At 45.8% G+C, this 24,650-nt stretch overlaps 2 protein-coding genes across 5 annotated transcripts in view; one reads left to right on the top strand and one right to left on the bottom strand.

The window, feature by feature from the left end:
- Positions 1 to 24,650, top strand: part of LOC111177927 (transcription activation suppressor family member 2) — a 104,792-nt gene that overhangs the window by 2,709 nt on the left and 77,433 nt on the right. The window contains exon 2 of the mRNA XM_089906567.1: positions 2,264 to 2,330. The gene's annotated coding sequence lies outside the window, so the exon portion shown is untranslated. The remainder of the gene's footprint in view (positions 1 to 2,263; positions 2,331 to 24,650) is intronic.
- Positions 20,423 to 24,650, bottom strand: part of ASB13 (ankyrin repeat and SOCS box containing 13) — a 28,780-nt gene continuing 24,552 nt past the window's right edge. The window contains exon 7 of one of the 4 annotated variants that reach the window (XM_089906581.1): positions 20,423 to 23,992. In XM_089906581.1, coding sequence (XP_089762707.1) covers positions 23,884 to 23,992 — 109 coding nt within the window. In that variant the 3' untranslated portion in view covers positions 20,423 to 23,883. The remainder of the gene's footprint in view (positions 23,993 to 24,650) is intronic. The other 3 variants (XM_089906580.1, XM_089906583.1, XM_089906582.1) reach the window with 3 other exon arrangements.

The following is a 24,650-nucleotide window of genomic DNA, read 5'->3' as shown; positions in this document are numbered from 1 at the left end:
GGTCCCAGACTAAACATGAGATGGGAAAGCCTGACTCTGAAAAATGGCTATTTTTACATCCCTCTTCCCCAAATTCCAAGGTGCTGAGATACGATTTAAAACAAAAAAAACAAACAAAAAAAAAGGATAGGGGGGAAAAAACCCCACCCACTAATGAAAGTTATTCGTTCTTTCAACATTTCTGTGGGGTGCTTTTACCCAGCAGCCCGTTGAAAGAATGCTGATTTTGGGGGGCCCACTCAGACCTACAAAATCCATCACAGGAACAGGCCTGGAACTCTGTATTTTTAACCGGCACCCAGCTGACTCTTGTGCAGCACGTCTGCTCATTGTGGGGCCTGCTGCCAGCCACTGGGCCGGGCACTGGAGACACCGGGTATTCAAATCCCAGGGAATTCACAGCCCCGTGGAGACACTTACCACAAAAAGCAACCATTTAATATCCCTCATCCCAGTGGGACCCAGGCAGAGCCAGTGAAAGCTCTTGTTGGAGGATCTGGGGTTGGTTTTGCAGCCCCAGAACCAGGAGTTCCTCTGGGCCTTGGAGGCGGAAGACAGAAGGTTCTGATTTCCAGGTGTGGGGTTGCCCCCAGCAGCCTGCGTCCAGCCCCCTTGCTCTGCAATGGCCCAGCCCCCAGCCCTTGCTCAGCAAGAGAAGTCAAGGTCACCGGGGACACTCCAGACAGGCTGGTGGCCCACTGAAAGGCCTCTTTCTTACAGCAAGCGAGTGCGAACCAGAGAGGGAAAGTGACTTAGCCCAGGTCGCCCAGCCAGGGTAACTGCAGAGCAGAAGCGAAACCGGCCTTGGGGCCCACAGCTGCGCTTTGGCCCAGCTGTATTTCCTGCAGAATTAAATTTTGAGAGCAGAAGTGACCTCAGAGATCTTTACAGTCCACCTTGAGTGTCTCAGTAAGGAGCCTGAGGCCAGGGAGGTGACACTTCTGCCACACAACTCAGCAAACCTGGGCCAGAAAGGGGGCAGCCAGGCTGACAGGGCTGAGATCCAGGCGGGTAGGGCCAGGCCTGGGTGCCAGGCAGCAGGCCGGACCATCGGTGCCCCCTTGTGGCCAAACACCAGAATGCCAGGCTTTCCCCCATGGCACCTTTCACCCCACAGGTCATCAGCCAGTGAGGCTAAGGGGTCTGTGTGTATGGCGACTCCTCAAGTGGCTGGCCAGAATTTTGGGGTGAACCCTTAGCTCATCCATGAGAGCTGCAGACACACGGAGGACCCCAAGCTTAAGGGAGGTTCCTGCTGAGGTTAAAAAGCTTAAGTCGGGGATCTCTCCTGGCTCAGGCTTCAGTAGTTACAGAGCCCAGGTGCCACTTCCCCCAGAGCAGCCCCTCGGCAGCCCAGTGGCTAAATCCCTGGCCTGCTCGTTAGCAGGCTGACTTTTCCAGGCAGGGGTGCTGCAGTGCTTGGTCCGTGGTGCTTCTAAGAGTCCGTGAAAACATTTCAACTTGAAGTTCTTCCAAAATAAAGAAGGAAGAAAATGAATATAATAATGATGAATATATAATAATCCAGCCTGCAATATGTAATAATCCTACAAACACAATCATGAAATATAATTTGTGTGTGTGTGTGTGTGTTTTTTAATGGGGCAGGAGACCATGAACACACGACATGCGTGACTCGGGCCCACGACAGTCACAGTGCGGCCTGGAGCTCTTATGAAGGCAAAAAAATACATTTCCAGAGAAGGAACAAGATTAGGCCATCCTCGTTTGTTTACACAGAGTGGACTGGCTCATCTGTTCTCTGAGACATGCAGACAATCTTGAATAAATGGTTTAACCTCTCAGAACCTTCTCTCATCTGAAAAACAGAGAAGAAAGGAGTATGTCCCCAATACAGCTCCTGTGATATACAGTAGAGGCTCAAGAAATGGGAGCTTAATAATAATGTCACAGACTGGTAGCTTATGTCCCCCCAGATTCCTGTGTTGATGCCCTAACCCACACTGTGATGGTACGTGGAGGCGGGGCCTTGGAAGGTGATTAGGGGTAGATGAAGTCATGAGGGTTATGGGATTCGTTTTCTTACAAGAAGGGAGAGACCAGAGTTCCCTCCCTCCACCCTGTGAGGACACGTGGAGAAGACCGTTGTTTGCAAGCTGGGAAGCAGGCTCTCACCTGGGCCTGGCAGCGCCCAGGACAGTGAGAAACGAATGTGTGTTGTTTCAGCCCCTGGCCTGTGCTGTTGTGTTGCGTTGCGACAGCCCGAGATGAGAAGAATAACCTCCATCGTTATTCTTTGCAGGACTGACTGCCAGGCGGGAGGAAAAGCAGACTCATTTGCTTCGATCCCAAGGAGAGAATGAAGGCCAGTGAGTAAGAGCTTCACCGTCATCTCAGAGCAAAGCCTGAGTTGTGCAAAGAGGGGACAGACGCCGTCTAGAAGTGGCCAGTCCCGCGTGGCTGGGCGGGTGGGTGGTTAGAGCCTCCACTAAGGGTCGGGCCCAGGCCCATGCGCCGCCGTGGGAGGTATGGTGTGTGGGGGGGAAGGAGGACATCTCCCTCTGCAGGGGAGAGAGGACCAGGCTTCGGGGGAGTCACAGAGGGCCCGGAGGGTCTACTCTGTGTCCCTCTGGGTGGCAGTCTGTCGCCGACCACCAGCATGGCGGGGCTGATTGCTGAAGTGGAAGTTGCCCTGATTTATCTCTGGTTTTCGCCGACTCTCTGGCTTGAGGATAGGGTGCTGTGGCCTCTTTCACCCTCCAGGCACTGTGGACGGGTCGTGAGGCTGGGTCGCTCTGCCAGGACACCCTGATCACTGTTGGTTCAAAGGTCAGAAACCCCAAAGGGCAGCTGAACTTGTGGCAACTGTGGAGACAAGCTGGTGTGGTCTGCGAGCTTAGGAACCTTCTGCAGCACAGGACCATCTTAACCATTTCCCGACCGTTCCTCCCTGGCATCCTCTCTGTTCAGTCTTCCGTGGAGCCAGGGGTTGGCAGACTGTGGCGCATGAGCCCGTTCTGGCCCACCACCTGTTTCTGTAAATACAGTCTTACTGGAACACACCCATGCGATTCACCTGTGGTTGACTCTGCCCTGTAATGACAAAGCAGAGTAGTTGCAGCATACGTTCCAAAAACCTGAGAATGTTTACTATCCGGCTCTTTACAGAAGAAGTTGGTCAACCTCTGCTCTAAACCACAGCAGTACCTAGCTACCCCCAGACTTATTATGTAAAAATAATGAATCCTCCTTTGTGTAAGACAAGAGGTCAGCTTTCTGTTATTCACAGCCTAACTGATATAATAATACTTACACTTGAGGTACATAGAGTTTACACAGCTATGGGAGCATAGCATAGCGACTTTGGGGAAATTAAGAAAAAAGCACATCCCAAATTCTCTTCATTAGAAGAAGGGGCATGGTCATCCAACTGGACATAGTCCTACATAACTCCAGGAGGCTCTATTCACACCGTAGTCTGGGTGGAGTTGTGAAGTACACAGCCTGGGCAGCTGTACATGGCAGCCCTGTAGCCCTGCCTTCATCCATTCATTCAACCAGTATGTGTGGATTATCTCTGTGCCAGATACTGGGGAAGGTGAATATAACATGGTCCCCAAAACAGCTATACTCCAATAAAAATTAACTTGAAAAAAAATGGTCTCAGATCTTTAGAATCTTACAGTACAGAGGAAGTAAACCAAATATTGATGTTAGGGACAGAACTATATCCCCCTTACCCCCAGTTCATGTTGAATCTATAACTCCCAACGTGACTGCATTTGGAGATGGGGTCTTTAACTAAGCTTTGGGGTAAGTGTCCTTGAGATGCAAACATAATTCAGCACGTAGCTTAGCTCTGAGCCTGTGGGACAAGGACATGCTGGCCTGCCAGTCTACATTCAGACGGTGAGCCATGGCTGGCACCTTCCCTAAGTTCAGGCGGGTGCACCCAACCCTGAGATTTTCCTTGACTGATGTGCTGTTTGAGAAGCAGGAACAGACCTGGGAGATGTGAATTCAGTTGCCTGGATTTCTTTCTTTTTTTTTTTTTTTTAATATTTATTGATTTTTATTTTTGGCTGTGTCAGGTCTTACTTCATTGCAGTGCACAGGCTTCTCTCTAGTTGTGATGTGCAGGCTCTAGAGCACGTGGGCTCTGTAGCTTGCAGCACATGGGCTCTTAGTTGTGGCTCGAGGGCTCAGTAGTTGTGGCACATGGGCTTAGCTGCCCCCGCAGCATGTGGGATCTTAGTTCTCTGACCAGGGATCGAACCCGCATCCCCTGCATTGCAAGGCAGATTCTTAGCCACTGGACCACCAGGGAAGTCCCAGTTGCCCGGATTTCTTCTCTCTGGTCTAAATCAAAAGGCCCTCTTCTATCTGGGGGAGTAAAATGCTGACAGGCCCTGACGGGTCTCCGGGCTCACTTAGGCCGCGTACCTGACCTGTTCCAGGTGAAGTGTGTTGGACTTTAAGCTTCCGTCTCCTTTTGAATGCTTGATTTCCTGAGAATATGTTATTTTGGAAAATAGTGTTTTCCTTCCCTCAGCTCAGATGGGAACTCTTTCTGCTGCCCCTCCTGTCTCCCCGCTCCTTAAATGTTGGCCTGAGGCCGTGTCAGAGAAAATGTGGCCTCTGCTCTGCCCAGCGGCCGGTCCTCCTACAAGTCCAGTGTCCTGCAGGGCCAGAACTGAGTCAGGTTAGGTTGTCCCAAAGGAGGACAAGAGAGCAAGGACATGACATCTGGCTCCAAGAGGGACACAGACACGCCTCGGCCCTCATGGCAGAAAGGTCCTTCTCCTCCCTCCTGTATTACGTGCACAGCAGGTGCCCAGGGAGGCTGGTCCAAGCCTTAGATGAGGATGCATCTTCTTGGCCAGCAGAGCTGGGGCAAAGTCTAGAAAGAGGTTGCATTTTGCACACCCTATCCCCAAACCTGCACAGGGTCTTGCTGACGTTTCAGCCTGGTCTTGAGGGAATGCTACAGGTGGAACCAGGGTCCTAAGCTGAGTGAAGGGGGTGGTCAGCCAGCTCCATCTCTTGATCCCTTTACTCTGTGTGTGTGTGTGTGTGTGTGTGTGTGTGTGTGTGTGTGTGTGTGTGAGAGAGAGAGAGAGAGAGACTGCCATTTTCCCAGGAACTCAGGCTTAAAATCACGAGACCACCATCCAGACTTTATGCAGTCATTCTGTCAGTCCAGTTGCTTTTACGTCTGAGCTGGAGGGCACAACCTTCCTCACTGTTGTCCCTCACTGCCACCTCTCCTTACCTCTCCCCCACTCCTCAAAGGAACTTTAACGGGCCTCGCATCTCGTGCCTCCAGCCTCTGCATCTGTTTGTCTGTCTCCCAGCTCCTGTTATTCCCTAAAATCCCTCAGAAGGTCCCCTCCACCTCCAGAATAAATCTCCCTGCCCTCCTTCCTTTCCACTGTATTTCCTGATGCCACGTCGCACATGTCCTAGGCCACAGTAGGTGGTCTTTACTGTATTCCCTGGCGGTCCCTTTGTGGACCCCCAACACCCATTTCACCCCAGTGATTAGTCTAAGCAAATCTCCATCACTTCATTGCCAGCAACTGGTTCAGGAATGAACATTAGTCCACATCTGCCCAATGTCTGCTGAGTGGGCGGTGGGGCAGGGCTGGGGGAGCTGTGGAAAGATGAGGGATGTCTGTTAGGGAGATTTAGGGAAAGTTTCCCCCATCCTAAAAGAGAACCCCAGAAAAGAGATGATATCACTTAGGTCCTGGAGGGGAGCTAAGATCTTTGCTTTCCCCTCCCAACACCCAGCTCAGAACCATGTATTGGACATGTAATACATTTCTACTAAATAAGGCATAGACAGATAAATGATAGACATAGATTGATGGACGACAGATAGATACATAGACACACAGACGTGATGGATGGATGGATGGATGGATGGATGGATGGATGGATGGATGGCTAGGTGGAAGGAAGGGAGGGAGGGAAGAAGGAAGGGAGAAGGGGGGGAAGGAGGGAACATCAATAACATGGACAGCTGTTATCTCTGGCCTTGTGGAATGCTGTTGGAGCCATGTTAAATGTCCTGGCTAGATAAGGGACGAAGATGGTGGAGCAGAAGGACGTGCACTCACTCCCTCTTGTGAGAACGCCAGAGTCACGGCTAGCTGCTGGACAGTCGTCGACAGGAGGACACTGGAGCTCACCAGAAAGGGTACCCCACATCCAAAGACAAAGGAGAAGCCACAATGAGACAGTAGGAGGGGTGCAGTCACAGTAAAATCAAATCCCATAACTGCTGGGTGGGTGACTCACAGACTGGAGAACACTTATACCACAGAAGTCCAACTACTGGAGTGAAGGTTCTGAGCCCCACATCAGGCTTCCCAACCTGGGGTTCCGGCAACGGGAGGAGGAATTTCTAGAGAATCAGACTTTGAAGCCTAGTGGGATTTGATTGCAGGACTTTGACAGGACTGGGGGAAACAGAGACTCCACTCTTGGAGGGCACACACAAAGTCATGTGTGCATCGGGACCCAGGGGAAGGAGCAGTGACCCCAGGGGAGACTGAGTCAGACCTATCTGCTAGTATTGGAGGGTCTCTTGCAGAGGCGGGGGGTGGCTGTGGCTCACCGTGGGGACGAGGACACTGGTGGTGGAGGTTCTGGGAAGTACTCCTTGGCATGAGCCCTCCCTGAGTCTGTAATTGGCCCCACCAAAGAGTCCAGGTAGGCTCCAGTGTTGGGTCGCCTCAGGCCAAACAACCAACAGGGAGGGAACCCAGCCCCACCCATCAGCAGTCAAGCAGATTAAAGGTTTACTGAGCTCCACCCACCAGAGCAACAGTCAGCTATACCCACCACCAGTCCCTCCCATCAGGAAACTTACACAAGCCTCTTAGATAGTCTCATCCACCAGAGGGCAGACAACAGAAGCAAGAAGAACTACAGTCCTGCAGCCTGTGGAACAAAAACTACGTTCACAGAAAGATAGACAAGATGAAAAGGCAGAGGGCTATGTACTACATGAAGGAACATGATAAAACCCCAGAAAAACAACTAAATGAAGTGGAGATAGGCAACCTTCCAGAAAAAGAATTCAGAATAATGATAGTGAAGATGATCCAGGACCTCAGAAGAAGAACGGAGGCAAAGATCGAGAAGATTCAAGAAGTGTTTAACAAAGACCTAGATTTAAAGAACAAACAAACAGAAATGAACAATACAATAACTGAAATGAAAACTACACTAGAAGGAATCAATAGCAGAATAACTGAGGCAGAAGAACGGATAAGTGACCTGGAAGACAGAATGGTGGAATTCACTATTGCAGAACAGAATAAAGAAAAAAGAATGAAAAGAAATGAAGACAGCCTAAGAGACCTCTGGGACAACATTAACTGCAACAACATTCACATTATCGAGGTCCCAGAAGGAGAAGAGAGAGAGAAAGGACCTGAGAAAATAGTTGAAGAGATTATAGTCAAAAACTTCCCTAACATGGGAAAGGAAATAGCCACCCAAGTCCAGGAAGCGCAGCGAGTCCCAGACAGGATAAACCCGAGGAGAAACATGCCGAGACACATAGTAATCAAATTGGCAAAAATTAAAGACAAAGAAAAATTCTTGAAAGCAGCAAGGGAAAAATGACAAATAACATATAAGGGAACTCCCATAAGGTTAACAGCTGATTTCTCAGCAGGAACTCTACAAGCCAGAAGGGAGTGGCATGATATACTTAAAGTGATGAAAGGGAAGAATCTACAACCAAGATTACTCTACCCAGCAAGGATCTCATTCAGATTCGATGGAGAAATTAAAACCTTTACAGACAAGCAAAAGCTAAGAGAATTCAGCACCACCAAACCAGCTCTACAACAAATGCTAAAGGAACTTCTCTAAATGGGAAACACAAGAGAAGAAAAGGACCTACAAAAACAAACCCAAAACAATTAAGAAAATGGTCATAGGAACATACATAGCGATAATTACCTTAAACATGAATGGATTAAATGCTCCAACCAAAAGACACAGGCTTGCTGAATGGATACAAAAACAAGACCCATATATATGCTGTCCACAAGAGACCCACTTCAGACCTAGGGACATATACAGACTGAAAGTGAGGGGATGGAAAAAGATATTCCATGAAATGGAAATCAAAAGAAAGCTGGAGTAACAATACTCATATCAGATAAAATAGACTTTAAAATAAAGAATGTTACAAGAGACAAGGAAGGACACTACATAATATAAAGGGATCAATCCAAGAAGAAGATATAACAATTATAAATATATATGCACCCAACATAGGAGCACCTCAATACATAAGGCAACTGTTAATAGCTATAAAAGAGGAAATCGACAGTAAGACAATAATAGTGAGGGACTTTAACACCTCACACCAATGGACAGATCATCCCAAATGAAAATAAATAAGGAAACAGAAGCTTTAAATGACACAATAGACCAGATAGGCTTAATTGATATTTATAGGACATTCCATCCAAAAACAGATTACACTTTCTTCTCAAGTGTGCACGGAACATTCTCCAGGGGAGATCACATCTTAGGTCACAAATCAAGCCTCAGTAAATTTAGGAAAATTGAAATCATATCAAGCATCTTTTCTGACCACAGTGCTATGAGATTAGAAATGCATTACAGGGAAAAAATGTAAAAAAACACAAACATATGGAGGCTAAATAATACGTTACTAAATAACCAAGAGATCACTGAAGAAATCAAAGAGGAAATAAAAAAATACCTAGAGACAAATGACAATGAAAACACAACGATCCAAAACGTATGGGATGCAGCAAAAGCAGTTCTAAGAGGGAAGTTTATAGCTCTACAAGCCTACCTCAAGAAACAAGAAAAATCTCAAATAAACAATCTAACCTTACACCTAAAGGAACTAGAGAAAGAAGAACAAACAAAACCCAAAGTTAGCAGAAGGAAAGAAATCATAAAGATCAGATCAGAAATAAATGAAATAGAAACAAAGAAAACAATAACAAAGATCAATCAAACTAAAAGCTGGTTCTTTGAGAGGATAAACAAAATTGATAAACCATTAGCCAGACTCATCAAGAAAAAGAGGGAGAGGACTCAAATCAATAAAATTAGAAATGAAAAAGGAGAAGTTACAACAGACAGTGCAGAAATACAAAGCATCCTAAGAGACTACTACAAGCAACTCTATGCCAATAAAATGGACAACCTGGAAGAAATGGACAAATTCTTCGAAAGGTATAAACTTCCAAGACTGAACCAGGAAGAAATAGAAAATATGAACGGACCAATCACAAGTAATGAAATTGAAACTGTGATTAAAAATCTTCCAACAAACGGGAGTCCGGGCCCGGATGGCTTCATAGGTGAATTCTATCAAACATTTAGAGAATAGTTAACACCCATCCTTCTCAAACTCTTCCAAAAAATTTTAGAGGAAGGAACACTCCCAAACTCATTCTATGAGGCCACCATTACCCTGATACCAAAACCAGACTAAGATACTACAAAAAAAGAAAATTACAGACCAATATCACTGATGAATATAGATGCAAAAATTCTCAACAGAATACTAGCAAACAGAATCCAAGAACACATTAAAAGGATCATACACCACAATCAAGTGGGATTTATCCCAGGGATGCAAGGATTCTTCAATATACACAAATCAATCAATATGATACACCATATTAACAAATTGAAGAATAAAAGCCATATGATCATCTCAATAGATGCAGAAAAAGCTTTTGACAAAATTCAACACCCATTTATGATAAAAACTCTCCAGAAAGTGGGCATAGGGGGAACCTACCTCAACATAATAAAGGCCATATACAACAAACCCACAGCAAACATCATTCTCAATGGTGAAAGACTAAAAGCATTTCCTCTAAGATCAGGAACAAGACAAGGATGTCCACTCTCACCACTATTATTCAACATAGCTTTGGAAGTCCTAGCCATGGCAATCAGAGAAGAAAAAGAAATAAAAGGAATACAAATGGAAAAGAAGAAGTAAAACTGTCACTGTTTGCAGATGACATGATACTATACTTGGAGAATCCTAAAAATGCCACCAGAAAACTACTAGAGCTAATCAATGAATTTGGTAAAGTTGCAGGATACAAAATTAATGCACAGAAATCTCTGGCATTCCTATACACTAATGATGAAAAATCTGAAAGAGAAATTAAGGAAACACTCCCATTTACCATTGCAACAAAAAGAATAAAATACCTAGGAATAAACCTACCTAGGGAGACAAAAGACCTGTATGCAGAAAACTATAAGACACTGATGAAAGAAATTAAAGATAATACCAACAGATGGAGAGATATACCATGTTCTTGGATTGGAAGAATCAATATTGTGAAAATGACTATGCTACCGAAAACAATCTACAGGTTCAATGCAATCCCTATCAGATTACCAATGGAATTTTTTACAGAGCTAGAACAAAATATCTTAAAATTTGTATGGAGCCACAGAAGACCCCGAATAGCCAAAGCAGTCTTGAGGGAAAAAAATGGAGCTGGAGGAATCAGACTCCCTGACTTCAGACTATACTACAAAGCTACAGTAATCAAGACAATATGGTACTGGCACAAAAACAGAAACATAGATCAGTGGAACAGGATAGGAAGCCCAGAGATTAAACCCACACACCTATGGTCAACTAATCTATGACAAAGGAGGCAAGGGTATATAATGGAGAAAAGACAGTCTCTTCAATAAGTGGTGCTGGGAAAACTGGACAGCTACATGTAAAAGAAGGAAATTAGAACACTCCCTCACACCAAACACAAAAATAAACTCAAAATGGATTAGAGACCTAAATGTAAGACCGGACACTATAAAACTCTTAGAGGAAAACATAGGAAGAACACTCTGTGACGTAAATCACAGCAAGATCTTTTTTGATCCACCTCCTAGAATAATGGAAATAAAAGCAAAAATAAACAAATGGGACCTAATGAAACTTCAAAGCTTTTGCACAGCAAAGGAAACCATAAACAAGACGAAAAGACAACCCTCAGAATGGGAGAAAATATTTGCAAACAAACCATCAGACAAAGGATTAATCTCCAAAATACATAAACAGCTCATGCAGCTCAATTGTAAAGAAACAAACAACCCAATCCAAAAATGGGCAGAAGACCTAAATAGACATTTCTCCATAGAAGACATACAGATGGCCAAGAAGCACATGAAAAGCTGCTCAACATCACTAATTATTAGAGAAATGCAAATCAGAACTACAGTGTGGTATCACCTCACACCAGTTAGAATGTGCATCATCAGAAAATCTGCAAACAACAAATGCTGGAGAGGGTGTGGAGAAAAGGGAACCCTCTCGCACTGTTGGTGGGGATGTAAATTGATACAGCCACTATAGAGAGCGGTATGGAGGTTCCTTAAAAAACTAAAAATAAAATTACCATATGATCCAGCAATCCCACTACTGGGCATATGCCCAGAGAAAACCATAATTCAAAAAGAGTCATGCACCCCAGTGTTCACTGCAGCTCTATTTACAATAGCCAGGGCATGGAAGCAACCTAAATGCCCATCGACAGACGAATGAATAAAGAAGGTGTGGTACATATATACAATGGAGTATTACTCAGCCATTAAAAGGAACAAAATTGGGTCATTTGTTGAGACGTGGATGGACCTAAAGACTGTCATACAGAGTGAAGTAAGTCAGAGAGAAAAACAAATATCGTATATTAACGCATGTATGTGGAACCTAGAAAAATGGTACAGATGAACCGGTTTTCAGGGCAGAAGTTGAGACACAGATATAGAGAACAAACGTATGGACACCAAGGGAGGAAAGCTGCGGGGGAGTGGGGGTGGGGGTGTGATGAATTGGGCAATTGGGATTGACATGTATACACTGATGTGTATAAAATTGATGACTAGGTCTTCCCTGGTGGTGCAGTGGTTGAGAGTCCGCCTGCCAATGCAGTCCGGGAAGATCCCACATGCCACGGAGCGGCTGGGCCCGTGAGCCATGGCCACTGAGCCTGCGCGTCCGGAGCCTGTGTTCCGCAACGGGAGAGGCCGCCGCATTGAGAGGCCCGCGTACCGCAAAAAAAAAAAAAAAATGATGACTAATAAGAACCTACTGTATAAAAATGTAAATAAAATAAAATTTTAAAATTAAAAAGAAAACAAAACTAGTACTAAACTTTCTTTGGGTTTTTTGTATGGAAATATGTGAATATAAATGTTTCAGACATTACATGAAATTCCTAAAAATCTTATATGTTCTGGTATAATGTCATAATTCTAGTTATTACTTTAAAATGTGTATCTCAGAAATAACTAAATTTCCTTGTCAGTTGCATTATTATGAACTGTCATCAAATCTTTAACCGTGGTCATTTTTAAGTCTTCTGTCATTTACAGACAGTTCTGGGTGTACTCTGATGCTTTCGCAAAAATGTTCCTATAAAAGGGCTTCATCTTCAAGGAATTCATGGAAAAGACTCTGACAAGTACAGGTTTCTGGTAACTGACTACACTGCTGAACTGAATGAATAAGCATTTTCAGAACTCTGATGGAAAACTGATGAATTCATAAAAGTGCTAACAAAAGATCAAGATGAAAAAAATTAATTACATGGGACTGAGTGAACTGATGAGAATGATTATAATTTTTGTGACTTTCTGTTTGAATAAAAAAAAAAAAAACTATAACAGAAAAAAAAAAAAAGTCCTGCCTGCACTGGGCAAGGGCTGGGTCCCCACTCTGGCTGTAGCTTCCTGAGCACCATGAGAAATACTCCTGACCCCAGGTACCTGCCTTCCTCAGTGTCCCCCCCAGGAACCAGCCCAGGTGGGCATTCTGATCTCCTAAGGGGACCAAATGTCCCATTTTGGGCAAAAGGACCTCCTGAGGAAATAAGGTGCCAGCTGAGGGTTCAGTCTGGCAAATTCCCAGAAGGGAGAGAAGCATCCCCATCCTGCCATGCGCTCGGCTGCAGCCACTTCCCAAGTTACATTTTTATTCTGCTGTTTTCAGTGCAGAAAAATGGCAGCACGCCCTCTCCTTTGCTTTATGAAGCTGCTCAAGGGCCAGACTTTACCAGGGGCCTGGATTCACTTGGAAATATAAAAAAACACCAGAGGAAACTCAATCCATGGTGGCCTGCCCTCGTTCACTGGTAAGACAGAGATTTATGCAACATCTCTGGATCTCTTCCAGTCATCTGTCACTTCCTTCAGCCATTGGAAGGAACATCCTGAGGGAAATAATGATTCACACCGGGGCTGTGATCAGAGCCATCTGTCCGCACCAAGTCCATACACTTACAGTGTATTCCTGAGGTTCAGACGCTTGGCTGCATCTGGAAGTCGACACAGACGGCAGCAGAGAGAAAGTGTTATTCTTTGTAGCCAGGAGCTGGGAAGCAACGTTCCAAGGACTCCAGCCTCAGAAGCCTGGCTCCCTGCGATTCCTCCAGAAAGCACGGAGCAGGGTCCACGACAGCAAATGGCCTCGGCTGTGCCTGGCATCGCGAGGCTGCATACATCTCCCTAAAGTACTAGACGTCAAGGACATTTCACTAAACGGGGCCTAGAAGCTAAAATCCGAGAGCCTGGTGAAGAGGAAACCGCAGCAGGCAGAGCAGTGGTCCCCAAAGTGTGGGTCTTCCCGACACCCCTCCAGCAGCAGCCGCGTTCCCCTGGAACCTACTGGAAATGCAGATTTTTGGACCTCACCCCAGACCCACTGAATCAGGTTCTCTGGGGGTGGGGGCCCAGCAGTCTGTTTTAACAAACCTCCCAGGTGACTCAGATCCATGCAAAAGTTTGGGAACCACTGGAACAGAAGCTGAGGAAAGCCCGTGACCACCTTCATCTCCTTCCTGGCAGATCAGGGTGTGGGATTGGATAGTTTAGGTCCGTTTGACCCCAACCCTGGAAATCCCAGCCTAGCTGCTTTCAGGCATTACCCCCTGACGGAAGACAGTGCTTAGTAGGTAGCAGACTATGCTACATATTTTAATAAATGCCGATTTTTAAGCCACATTTTTGCTTGGCAAATGGTGTGTCCTAAGTTTATGTTCAATAGACTCCACCATGTTGAATCACGACCATCAGATTTGCCAAATACTCCTTTCTTGTGTTAGTCAAGGTTCTCCCCGGAAACAGAACCAATGGGATATGCATATCCATGCAGACAGAGAGCAGGGGATTTATCACACAGAGCTCACTCGATTATGGAGGCAGAAAATCCCACCATCTGTCTGCAAGCTGGAGACGCAGGGAGCTGGTGGTGTATTTCAGTCCAAACCTGGAGGCCTGGGGACCAGAGACACCAATAGTGTAAGTCCCAGTCCGAGGGCAGGAGAAAGCCCACGTCCAGCCCAGCAGTCAGGCAGAGAGTAGATGTCCCCTCCTCCTCGTCTTTGTTCTCTCCCGGCCATCGAAGGATTGGATGGTGCCCACACATTGAGGATAGTCATCTTCTTTACTCGACAGTGGTCTTCTTTACTCAGTCTACTGATTCAAATGCTCATCTCTTGCAAAGAGAACCTCACAGACACCCCAGAATAATGTTGAACCTGCTACCTGGCATCCCTTGGCCCAGTCAAGCTGACCCATAAAATTAACCATCACATTCTTCATAGAATCCCTTCCTCCCAATCCACCCCGAGGCCTCCCATCCCTGAATGTTACTCCAGGTAGTAACCAAACTCTGCTGGGACAAGTTTTCAACATCTCTTTCACCCCTAAATTGTTTCTTTCTCATCCGACTTTTGCCCAATAACTTAGAAATTTATTTTCCTCTCTCTCATTATTCGTTTTCTCTCTCCCACTCCTCTCCCATTTTGGGCACCAAACTGGACTTGCAGGTGACTCACAGGAGTCCTGGAGGCATACCTGTGACAAAAGGCACCACCTCCGTTTAAAGTCACATCGGTGGGACAACCCATGTTACAAACTTCTAAAACCAGAAGTGCCTTGGGCATCTCGGTAAAGGTTTCCTCCTCCTGCTTTCTCTCAAGTTCAATATAAACCAAATGCCTTTGAAATTCTGTTTTGTTTAGTCTCGAGTGCATTCAGTCCTCATCCTTCACCATCCAGCCTTTGGACTCCGTCATGCTTCCATTTGCGGGTGACGGCCCCTCCCCGAGCAGTGTCCCCACAGCCCTGAGCAGAGCCCTCGAGTTTGCAGTCAGCTGGCTGCCTTGCTTTGGGTTTTATTCCTCTGTGACCAGGGCAGACCCTAGCAGGATGCTCTAACCATCACAGGCAATCAGTTAAAGCGATTACATGTTTCTAAAACACAAAGGAACACGTTGTTGCAGGCTGGGCTGGGAGCCCGTCATATTTGTTTCTGTAAAGCAATGTGTTCAACTAAGAACAAAAGTCCCCTGTCTGGTTCCCTGTGATTAGTTTCCTTGTGATTAGAAATGTCATTCGGTTTTATCAGGTCTCCGCGATTGTGCGGCCCTTGTTTTAGAGGCATGTGGAGTTGATCCTGGGGCTGCCTTTCAGGTGTGGCTCCCTGGGTTACAGGTGTGGAGGTTGATGTCCTCCAGCCTTGCAGGTAATATTGCTCTAATCGGTGCCCTATATGTCAGAAACAACACCCTACTGTCAGCCTGTTCTGAGAGCTTTGGCCAGTCTTCTCTTGTGAGATGCCACCAAGGGCAGTTGGTAGAACTGGTAATCCCGACAAGCAGGACCCGGTGCCCCACCCATCTTCCACTAGCTCTCTCTTCTTTTCCCCTCGTCCGTGCCTCCACCTTCCACCCTCTCCCTGTGCTACCCTTATCCCTTTTCAGGTGGTTATTAAGTAGAACTAAATCCTATTTTTGCTGTACACTCTTTGCTTTTTTAAAAGAAGCAAGGGACCTCTCTGACTCTCCAGAATAAAAAGGGGGAAAAAAAAGTAATGATTAGATTCTTTGAAGGTAGCTTGTGATGATTTTTTTTCCTACAGCTCAATTAATTTCAGTTTTTTAATCACCTGTTCGTGTTCTGCATGGTATAGATCCCCAGAGGCTCATAGGCAAAATCTCTTGCTCCCTGCGTGGCCCAATCTGTCCCTTTGTAAAAGTCTCCTCCAGGTCTTTGGAAATAGTAAGCATAAGAAGGGATTAGAGTAAACGCTTCACACATGTAAAATTAAACTTCAGTCTCTTGTTTCTGTGTTTGGGAGAAAAGTATGAAACAAAAGAGAAACTGCATCAATGAGTCTTTTGCATCTCCACACTCACTCCGGAAAAGTCCTGCCAATAATTCAAGTCCTTATAAAGCTTTGTAAACTATACAACACCATGGATATAAAAATGAATGCAATTGTATTTATTAACCCCAGACTTGAGAAACAGAAGCAAGGTCATCTCTCTCTTTCCCTCCTAAGAGTAGAGTTGGAGCTTCCTTCCTGTTTGGGGCTCATGACCCTCACCTGCCCTGTTTCCAGTTGCAGTTCCTGTGTCTGCTCCCTGAGAAGTGATCTCAGATCCTTCAGGGCCGGGATTTGTGTTTGTTTGGGGTGTTGGTTTTGGGTTTTGGTGGGTTTTTTTGGTATCCTCAGTGCCCAGCAGAGAACTGAAAATAGAATAACTGGTTAAAACAAGAAAGAAAAAAAGGATAGATGTATGGATGTGGGAAGGAAGGATGGATAAATGGATGGAAAGTTGGATGGAAGGGAGGGAGGGAGGGGTAAGTGGACCAAGGGCTGAGAGAACGTTCTGCTTCTCATCTCATCCAGTGCCCTGCCTCTACCACAGCAGAATGAGCCTCGGGATTTGGTGAACAACGAGAAGCAGTGGGAGTGTTCTCTGCGGATCATGCAGAAAGCAGAGAGCTAAGCTACTTGCACACCCAGCTCAGAGTTCAGTTGCCAATTCTCCTCTCTGAGGTCTGTGGTTCCTGAGAACTACACACCTAGAGACCAGCTGTTGGGAAGTCAAATTCTATATGGGGAAGGAACTGTGTGTGAGAGAGAGACTTGTCACGAATCTCTCCTCCCTTTATTTGTGGTTTTGAGACATTAGGCTTTTAGGAGGCACCCTGTTTAGATGGGGCCAACTTAGGACATATTTGCATTCAAACTGCCAGAGATCAGACTTCGACTCCAACATAACATGGGCTTAGCTGTCGATGCATATGGTATCCACACTGAGGAAAGAGGAAGCAAAGTCTCCAGGATCTGGAAGTCTTTTCCAGGCCATTACAGGGAGAACAGTCAATGCTGCGGGGCTGCCGAGGGTGGGAAAGCAATCAGCCTGCTAGCACTCCCGTGGGACAGCATAGCTGTTCACAACGTGAGCTGGTGAGCTTCGTGCCGGGAGCCAGGTTTAGGCTCATTTTCCCGAATAAAGGAACTCAAATGCTTAAACGTGAGGGGTGTTACCCCCAGAAGGAAAGCAGCCCAGGAGAGGAAATGGGCTTGCAAAGGCATCCTTCGTGTCTGCAAGAACTTGTTAAAAGATAAACTGAGGAATATTAAAAATTGTAAGAGTTTATTTGAGGAAACTGAGTCAAGTCTAGCACCGTCCGTCTAGCTGTACAAAATGAGAGACTTTCATAGGCCAGGGGGAGCCAGATTAAGGAAGTTATTTTAGGCAAAAAAAGCGGGTTGGTTACTGCAAGGTCACTTTTCTTTAGGGAGTGCAGGGGTCTGTCAGGTAGATTGTGTAACTAGTGCTGGTCAGGTGGTTCCTGATTGACTGCTCTGGGTTCAGTTCTGGGAGACTGGAAACTGTAATTATGTCTCGGTTTGGTGACGTGGGGCTTAGTATAAGTGGCTTTATTGGGGTCTGTTGTCTTGCTTTTAACAAATGCCAAAGCTCATCTAGGAGTATCGATGGGTCACCCCATGTAGCATCTCTGTGCAGGCATCAGTGAGGGCAGGAGGGAGGGAGGAGACTTCACCTCCTTTGAGGGGGGGGGACACAGGCAGCCAGGAGACCCACTCTTTCCTGCCCCTCCCCTCGTTTCCACCTGCAGAGGTTGGGCAGTGCCCAGGAACCTGAGGCCAGTCTTCCTGCTGTGAAATGGTTCCTCTGGTTATAGGAACGCACTTTGATCTCTCCAATGGCTGGGATTTGAAAGCTGGGGACTTTGGAAGGTTCACAGTCATCCAGGGAGTAAGTCACACCAAAGCAGGAGAGACCAAGCAATGGAAGGGATCTTACCTGACGTTTTCCTTCCGATGAGATGCAGGCCAGCCCTGGGAGCCACACAGCGCACAGCACGCTCAGGGCCTTTAAAGCCTAGTTTATTTAAGGAAGTAGCTGCAGCCTGTTTCCTCGTCCATGAACGAGGTGGGTCAAAAAGAAGTGTTAGGGACTTCCCTGGTGGCACAGTGGTTAAGAATCTGCCTGCCAATGCAGGGGACACGGGTTTGAGCCCTGGTCCAGGAAGATCCCACGTGCCACGGAGCAACTAAGCCCATGCGCCACAACTACTGAGCCTGTGCTCTAGACCCCGCGAGGCACAACTACTGAAGCCCGCGCACCTAAAGCCCATGCTCCCCAACAAGAGAAGCCACCGTAATGAGAAGCCCGCACACCACAACGAAGAGTAGCCCCCGCTTGCCGCAACTAGAGGAAGCCTGTGCACAGCAATGAAGACCCAACACAGCCAAAAATAATTTTTTAAAAAAATGTCAGCACATATTGTGGAATGAATACAAGATCTTAGAACCCAAAACACGACCTCATCGCCAATAGGAAGCTAAGAGGGATTCTTAAACAGAATCCACTTAATAACAGTCACACAGATCTCTTTTTTTTAAGATAATTCTACCCTTTGTCCCTCCTCTGCATTAAATTTTTGTTATGAATAAAAATGCTGAAACACATGGAGAATAACACCCGTGTGTTATTACATGTGTGTTAACCCATGTGTTATTACATGTATATTAATGCCACATACATATTCACCACCCAACATGAACAAATTGCAGCATTCTGTCATATTTGCTTCATGTCTTTTTTTTAAAAACAAATGAAACCTCACAGAGTTGAAGTTCCCTTTGTCCCCATCCCCAAGTCACATGTCCCTTCCTCACACAGAGGTAACCACTGCGTGACACTGGCATGTGGGTTCCATTATGTGTGTTCACTACACACGGGTATTCTTAGATAGACTGTTTTGTATTTCAATTTATACAAATGGATTCATACTACATGTAAATAAGGTTGGCAACATTTTTTCGTTTGCCGTATAATTTTTAGATCCATTAGTGGTAAGACATGTAACTCTTAATTCATCTTAACTGTCACGGAGTGTAAGCATTATGTGAATACATGAATATCTTGTACAACTTCTCCCCTACTGATGGGGTCTTTCACTGTGACAAACACTGCGGCACTAAACATCCCCACTCATCTCCTTTTGATATATCTGAGCATTTCTTTAAGGTACATTCCTAAAGTAGAAATACCAGGGGGAATTGGATGAAAGCGGTCAAAAGGTACAAACTTCCATTTACAAGTTAAATAAGTACTAGGGATGTAACGTACAATGTGATAGAGATAATTAACTGCTGTACATTGTATGAAAGTCGTTAAGAGAGTAAATCCTGAGTTTTGATCACAAGGAAAAACATTTTTTCTCTATTTTTTTTTACACCTTTATTGGAGTATAATTGCTTTACAATGGTGTGTTAGTTTCTGCTTTATAACAAAGTGAATCAGTTATACATATACATATGTTCCCATATCTCTTCCCGCTTGCTTGCGTCTCCCTCCCTCCCACCCTCCCTATCCCAACCCTCCAGGCGGTCACAAAGCACCGAGCTGATCTCCCTGTGCTATGCGGCTGCTTCCCACTAGCTATCTACCTTACGTTTGGTAGTGTATATATGTCCATGCCACTCTCTCGCTTTGTCACAGCTCACCCTACCCCCTCCCCATATCCTCAAGTCCATTCTCTAGTAGGTCTGTGTCTTGATTCCTGTCTTACCCCTAGGTTCTTCATGACATTTTTTTTTCTTAAATTCCATATATATGTGTTAACATACGGTATTTGTCTTTCTCTTTCTGACTTACTTCACTCTGTATGACAGACTCTAGGTCCATCCACCTCATTACAAATAGCTCAATTTCATTTCTTTTTATGGCTGAGTAATATTCCATTGTATATATGTGCCACATCTTCTTTATCCATTCATCTGATGATGGACACTTAGGTTGCTTCCATCTCCGGGCTATTGTAAATAGAGCTGCAATGAACATTTTGGTACATGACTCTTTTTGAATTATGGTTTTCTCAGGGTATATGCCCAGTAGTGGGATTGTTGGGTCATATGGTAGTTCTATTTGTAGTTTTTTAAGGAACCTCCATACTGTTCTCCATAGTGGCTGTACCAATTCACATTCCCACCAGCAGTGCAGGAGTGTTCCCTTTTCTCTACACCCTCTCCAGCATTTATTGTCTCTAGATTTTTTGATGATGGCCATTCTGACTGGTGTGAGATGATATCTCATTGTAGTTTTGATTTGCATTTCTCTAATGATTAATGAAGTTGAGCATTCTTTCATGTGTTTGTTGGCAGTCTGTATATCTTCTTTGGAGAAATGTCTGTTTAGGTCTTCTGCCCATTTTTGGATTGGGTTGTTTGTTTTTTTGTTATTGAGCTGCATGAGCTGCTTATAAATTTTGGAGATTAATCCTTTGTCAGTTGCTTCATTTGCAAATATTTTCTCCCATTCTAAGGGTTCTATTTCTTTAATGTAACTGTATGAGATGATGGATATTCGCTAAATCTAAGGTGGTCATCATTTCACGATGTACACCTTAAACTTATACAGTGCCGTATGTCAACTATATCTCAACAAAACTGGAAGGGAAAAAAAAATTCCCCAACAAATAGAAATGCTGTGCACATGTGGTATAAGCACTTTTAACAGTACCATTTAATAGCTCTCCAAAACACAAGTACCAGTTTATATCCCCATTGGCAGTCTGTGAGTTCCCATTTACCCATACGATCTATCAATATTAAGTAACTGTCAGACCTTTTCATTTTCGTCAAGATATTGGTATATAACAGTATCATTTTGTTGAACTGTGTATTCACTAATTTGCATTTCTCTCATCATTAGTGACCATCCTTTCCTGTCACGGGACATCTGAGGTTTCCTCTTTTGTAAATTTCTTGTTCATCGTCTTTGCCTGTTTTTTTTACTGGGTTGTTAATCTTTTTCTGAATGATTTATAAAACATCCTTATATATTTCGATCACCATTTATATCAGTGTTGCAAATGTCTTCTCCAAATCTGTTAGCTGCGTGTTGAATTTTTTTTAGTTTTGTTGAAGTATAGTTGATTTACAGTGTTGTGTTAATTTCTGCTGTTCAGCAAAGTGACTCATTTATACACATATATATATTCTTTTTCATATTCTTTTCCATTATGGTTTATCACAGGATATTAAATATAGTTCCCTCTGTGCACATTGAGTTTTAAAATGTAAACTGCGAGGACTTCTGAACCGATTACTCCTGAAATAGGTGGTCCTATCCCAAAGTCAGAAGAGAATCATTTACATGGCTGTAAGATCTACACACATCAGCAAAGCCACAGTACAGGCATACATACAACTTTTACATTTGAGGAGCACGTCTCAGTTTTCAAGGCATCTTCTAATCACCTAATTTTGGCCTCACAAAAACATCTGAGCCTAACGGGGCCTCATTTTCTCATTGCTAAGATTCAGTGGTTGATCATCAACATCCTTTCAATGATCAAAGTCTGACCTTTGATCCCTCTCCTGCAGCTGGGAAGACCCAGGCTCAGAGGGCTGGAGAGATGTCTTCAGCCTCACCCTACGGATGGGTCTAGACTGAAGAATCTTATGTCAATTACATCTCAGTAAAGGTGGGGAGGGGTAGGTACTGGAGGCCCTAGAATCTTAGTCATCTGATCCCTTGGGCAGGGTCTCTCCGCCTGTGGGTGGCATTGAGACCAGCACCAGGGACAGAGAGGCGGGAAGATGGGAATGTGAGACAGACATCACTTGACCATCTAAAACCCAGAGGAGATGACAGTGGCCCCTCTGACTCCCATAGGATGAAGCTCACACACACACACACACCCAAGTAAGAAAAGGGCCATGTGAACACAAGGATGGACTCTCTCCAACAACCTTTATTGAGCAGTGAGTATGGGGACCGGATTCTGCCCTGAGCACTCTGCGTGTGGAAATGTTAGCAACTGTCATGGCTAGAGGCAAGTTCCTGTTACAAAGATGAAAGGGCAGAACCCAACGCTCTTTTTAATTTTATTAGTACACGCAGATACACTGATTTACCCAGAACAGGCATGTACACCTGCAGCCGAATGGGAGGGGCTCTTATCTCCACATACGATGAAGCACCATCGTAACAACAGCCAGAACCAAGGAGCTGGAAAATACCCATGGCTGCCAGCATGGAACTTTCCACCAGATCTGGGCTCCACCCAAGTAGACCTGCCAAGAGGTGCCTCTGGTTGTGAGCACAGCTGGCGTGACCTTGGCCCATCCCCGCTCACTCTACTCCCCACACTCCTGGGGGAGTCTGGTGAGGTCACATTTCTGGGGACGATGGCTTCAGGCTTGACCCTCAAGAGGGTTCACAAGCGGTACCTTCTCCATTTCCCCTGAAACCAAATAGACCTCAACTACTTATACAGAAGTCCTCTAGTTTAACTCCCGGGTTTTGGGTTCGTTTTTTAAACTATGATATAGAATCTTAAGCAGACAGATGCAGTCTAAACATACTACGTCATGTTACCTCCTGGTTTATCATGTAGAATTACTTGTTTCTATTACTAAAGAAACAGATTGTGAAACAGTTTCTTTCCCTGCCTTGATGGTGAGTCACATTCTTAGCCAGTTCAAAACACTGAGCCAGTGCCTGAAGCATAACAGATGTTCCTTAAGTATCTACAAAATGCATAAACCCACGGTTGACAGTACCCACCAGGTGCCAGCGACCTCTTCTGCCAATTGCAATTGCAACTGCAGAGCTTCAAGGAATGAGCAAAACTTAGGGTGGCAATAGGATTCATTTGGCAGCTGTAGAAAGAGATGAAAAACAATCTCTGAAGAGCTTCCTAACAGTGCTTCACATTGGATCACTACCCCTGGGAAGATGTGCTGAGATGCCTTCCTTTTACCTGTTGCTTTAGAGACTTGTTAACGAAACCTAAGTGTTACAGCATATGTGTCTAAAAGTTTTTGCTTTATACACTTTTTAAAAGAATTAAGACCTCAAAGAAAAACTTCCTAAGAAACACTGAGCTTATTGTGGGGAATAAAAAGCCTGAGGCTTCCCCCACTAAGACCCGTATAAAGCCCCCTGAGCGATGGGTACACCTGGGCGCAGGTGGGTCTCAGAAAGTGCCAACTGTGGCTTCAGAAAACAGCACCCAAGTGGCAGGCTGTCCCCAAAGTGGCGTCCAGGCTGCAGTCAGGACCGCCCCCCCCAGGGCCCCACCCCTCTTCAGCACAGGTCCTCCTCTTGAACACCCAGGGCCACCTGGTGATGAAGGAATCAGAGATGGTGCCTCCTGGTCGTGTGGAATCAGCATCAGGGCCCTGGACCCCCAGCCCCGCCGGGCTCCCTTGTGATCCTGGGAGAGTCTTTCCTGACGATCCCTCCAAGGGAGGTCTGTGAAGAGAGACAACTGCACGGCCGGGAGGATGCCAGAGTTAGACTGAAGTCCCAGGAGGGCCAGCCCAGGGCCTTCCCAGGGCCTCAGAAACACCTGCCAAGGGTCTGCAGAGAAGACAAAACAGGACGGCCCGGAGAGACTCCAGTTCTCTACAGCAACAGCATGGCTTCAGGCACCCAGGGCAGAGCGACCCTGTGGCCCAACGCTGGGCTCAGCAAGGCCAGCAGCCCGGTGTCACCGGCCCACCCTGACCCCGTGTCTGCAGCTCAGTTGTAGGAAAGGTAGTCAATGAGCCGGGGAGGGATGTTCAACCTGGCAATTTTCTCCAGCCCCCTGACGCCAGCCGCCCTCCTCAGGCTCACCCTGCAGAGCTGGGACAGGCTCAGAGGTGTCTCTGCAAAAAGGGGACAAGACACACGTGAGGTTAGCTTAACTTAAGGAAGAAGCACAGCATCCTTCAACTTAACAAGTACCAACATGGAACTGAAAACACCTCCCTTTTCCTGAAAAGAGGCTGAACCCTGAGTACCTTCTCTGGAAGGCGACCAGAAAGGACAAATAGGGACCAAGGATGGAAGATCAGGAAATGGAATTCAGGTCATGGCCACTGGGATTTCACTTTGTGAGCTTTTGGCTTTTGGGGTTTTGTGATTTTTTTTTCCCCCCATAACGTTATAACTCAGCACACAGATTTGCCAGCAAAGCACTAATCTACAGCTAGTAGGCTTGTTTGTCAAACTTCCAGACAAATGAGGGCTGGGGGAGGGTTCGGGCGGGCAGTGCTGGCTCTGCTCTGCTCCTGATCGCTGCAGGCCACAGGGACCCACGGAGAACTGACCCACAGGGGCAGACAGTCCACAAATGCACATCCTGGTGGCAGAGGGTCAGGGCCACAGGCCTGAAGATGAAGCCTGGAGCTAACTCACGAGGGATGGACACCAGGGCCAAAGAAGGAAAGTGCCTGGAGGTCCCTGGCAGCTGGGCCACGGGAATGTGTACAGAGCAGAGCCTGGCCTCGAAGGCTGCCTTTAGGACCATCTGTGTTTGATCAA

Source organism: Delphinapterus leucas, chromosome 2, assembly GCF_059928025.1.
Source record: "Delphinapterus leucas isolate spDelLeu-1000000601 "Yukka" chromosome 2, BTC_Dleu_Yukka2, whole genome shotgun sequence".
NCBI lineage: Eukaryota > Metazoa > Chordata > Mammalia > Artiodactyla > Monodontidae > Delphinapterus > Delphinapterus leucas.
This window is presented reverse-complemented; position numbering and strand designations above follow the sequence as displayed.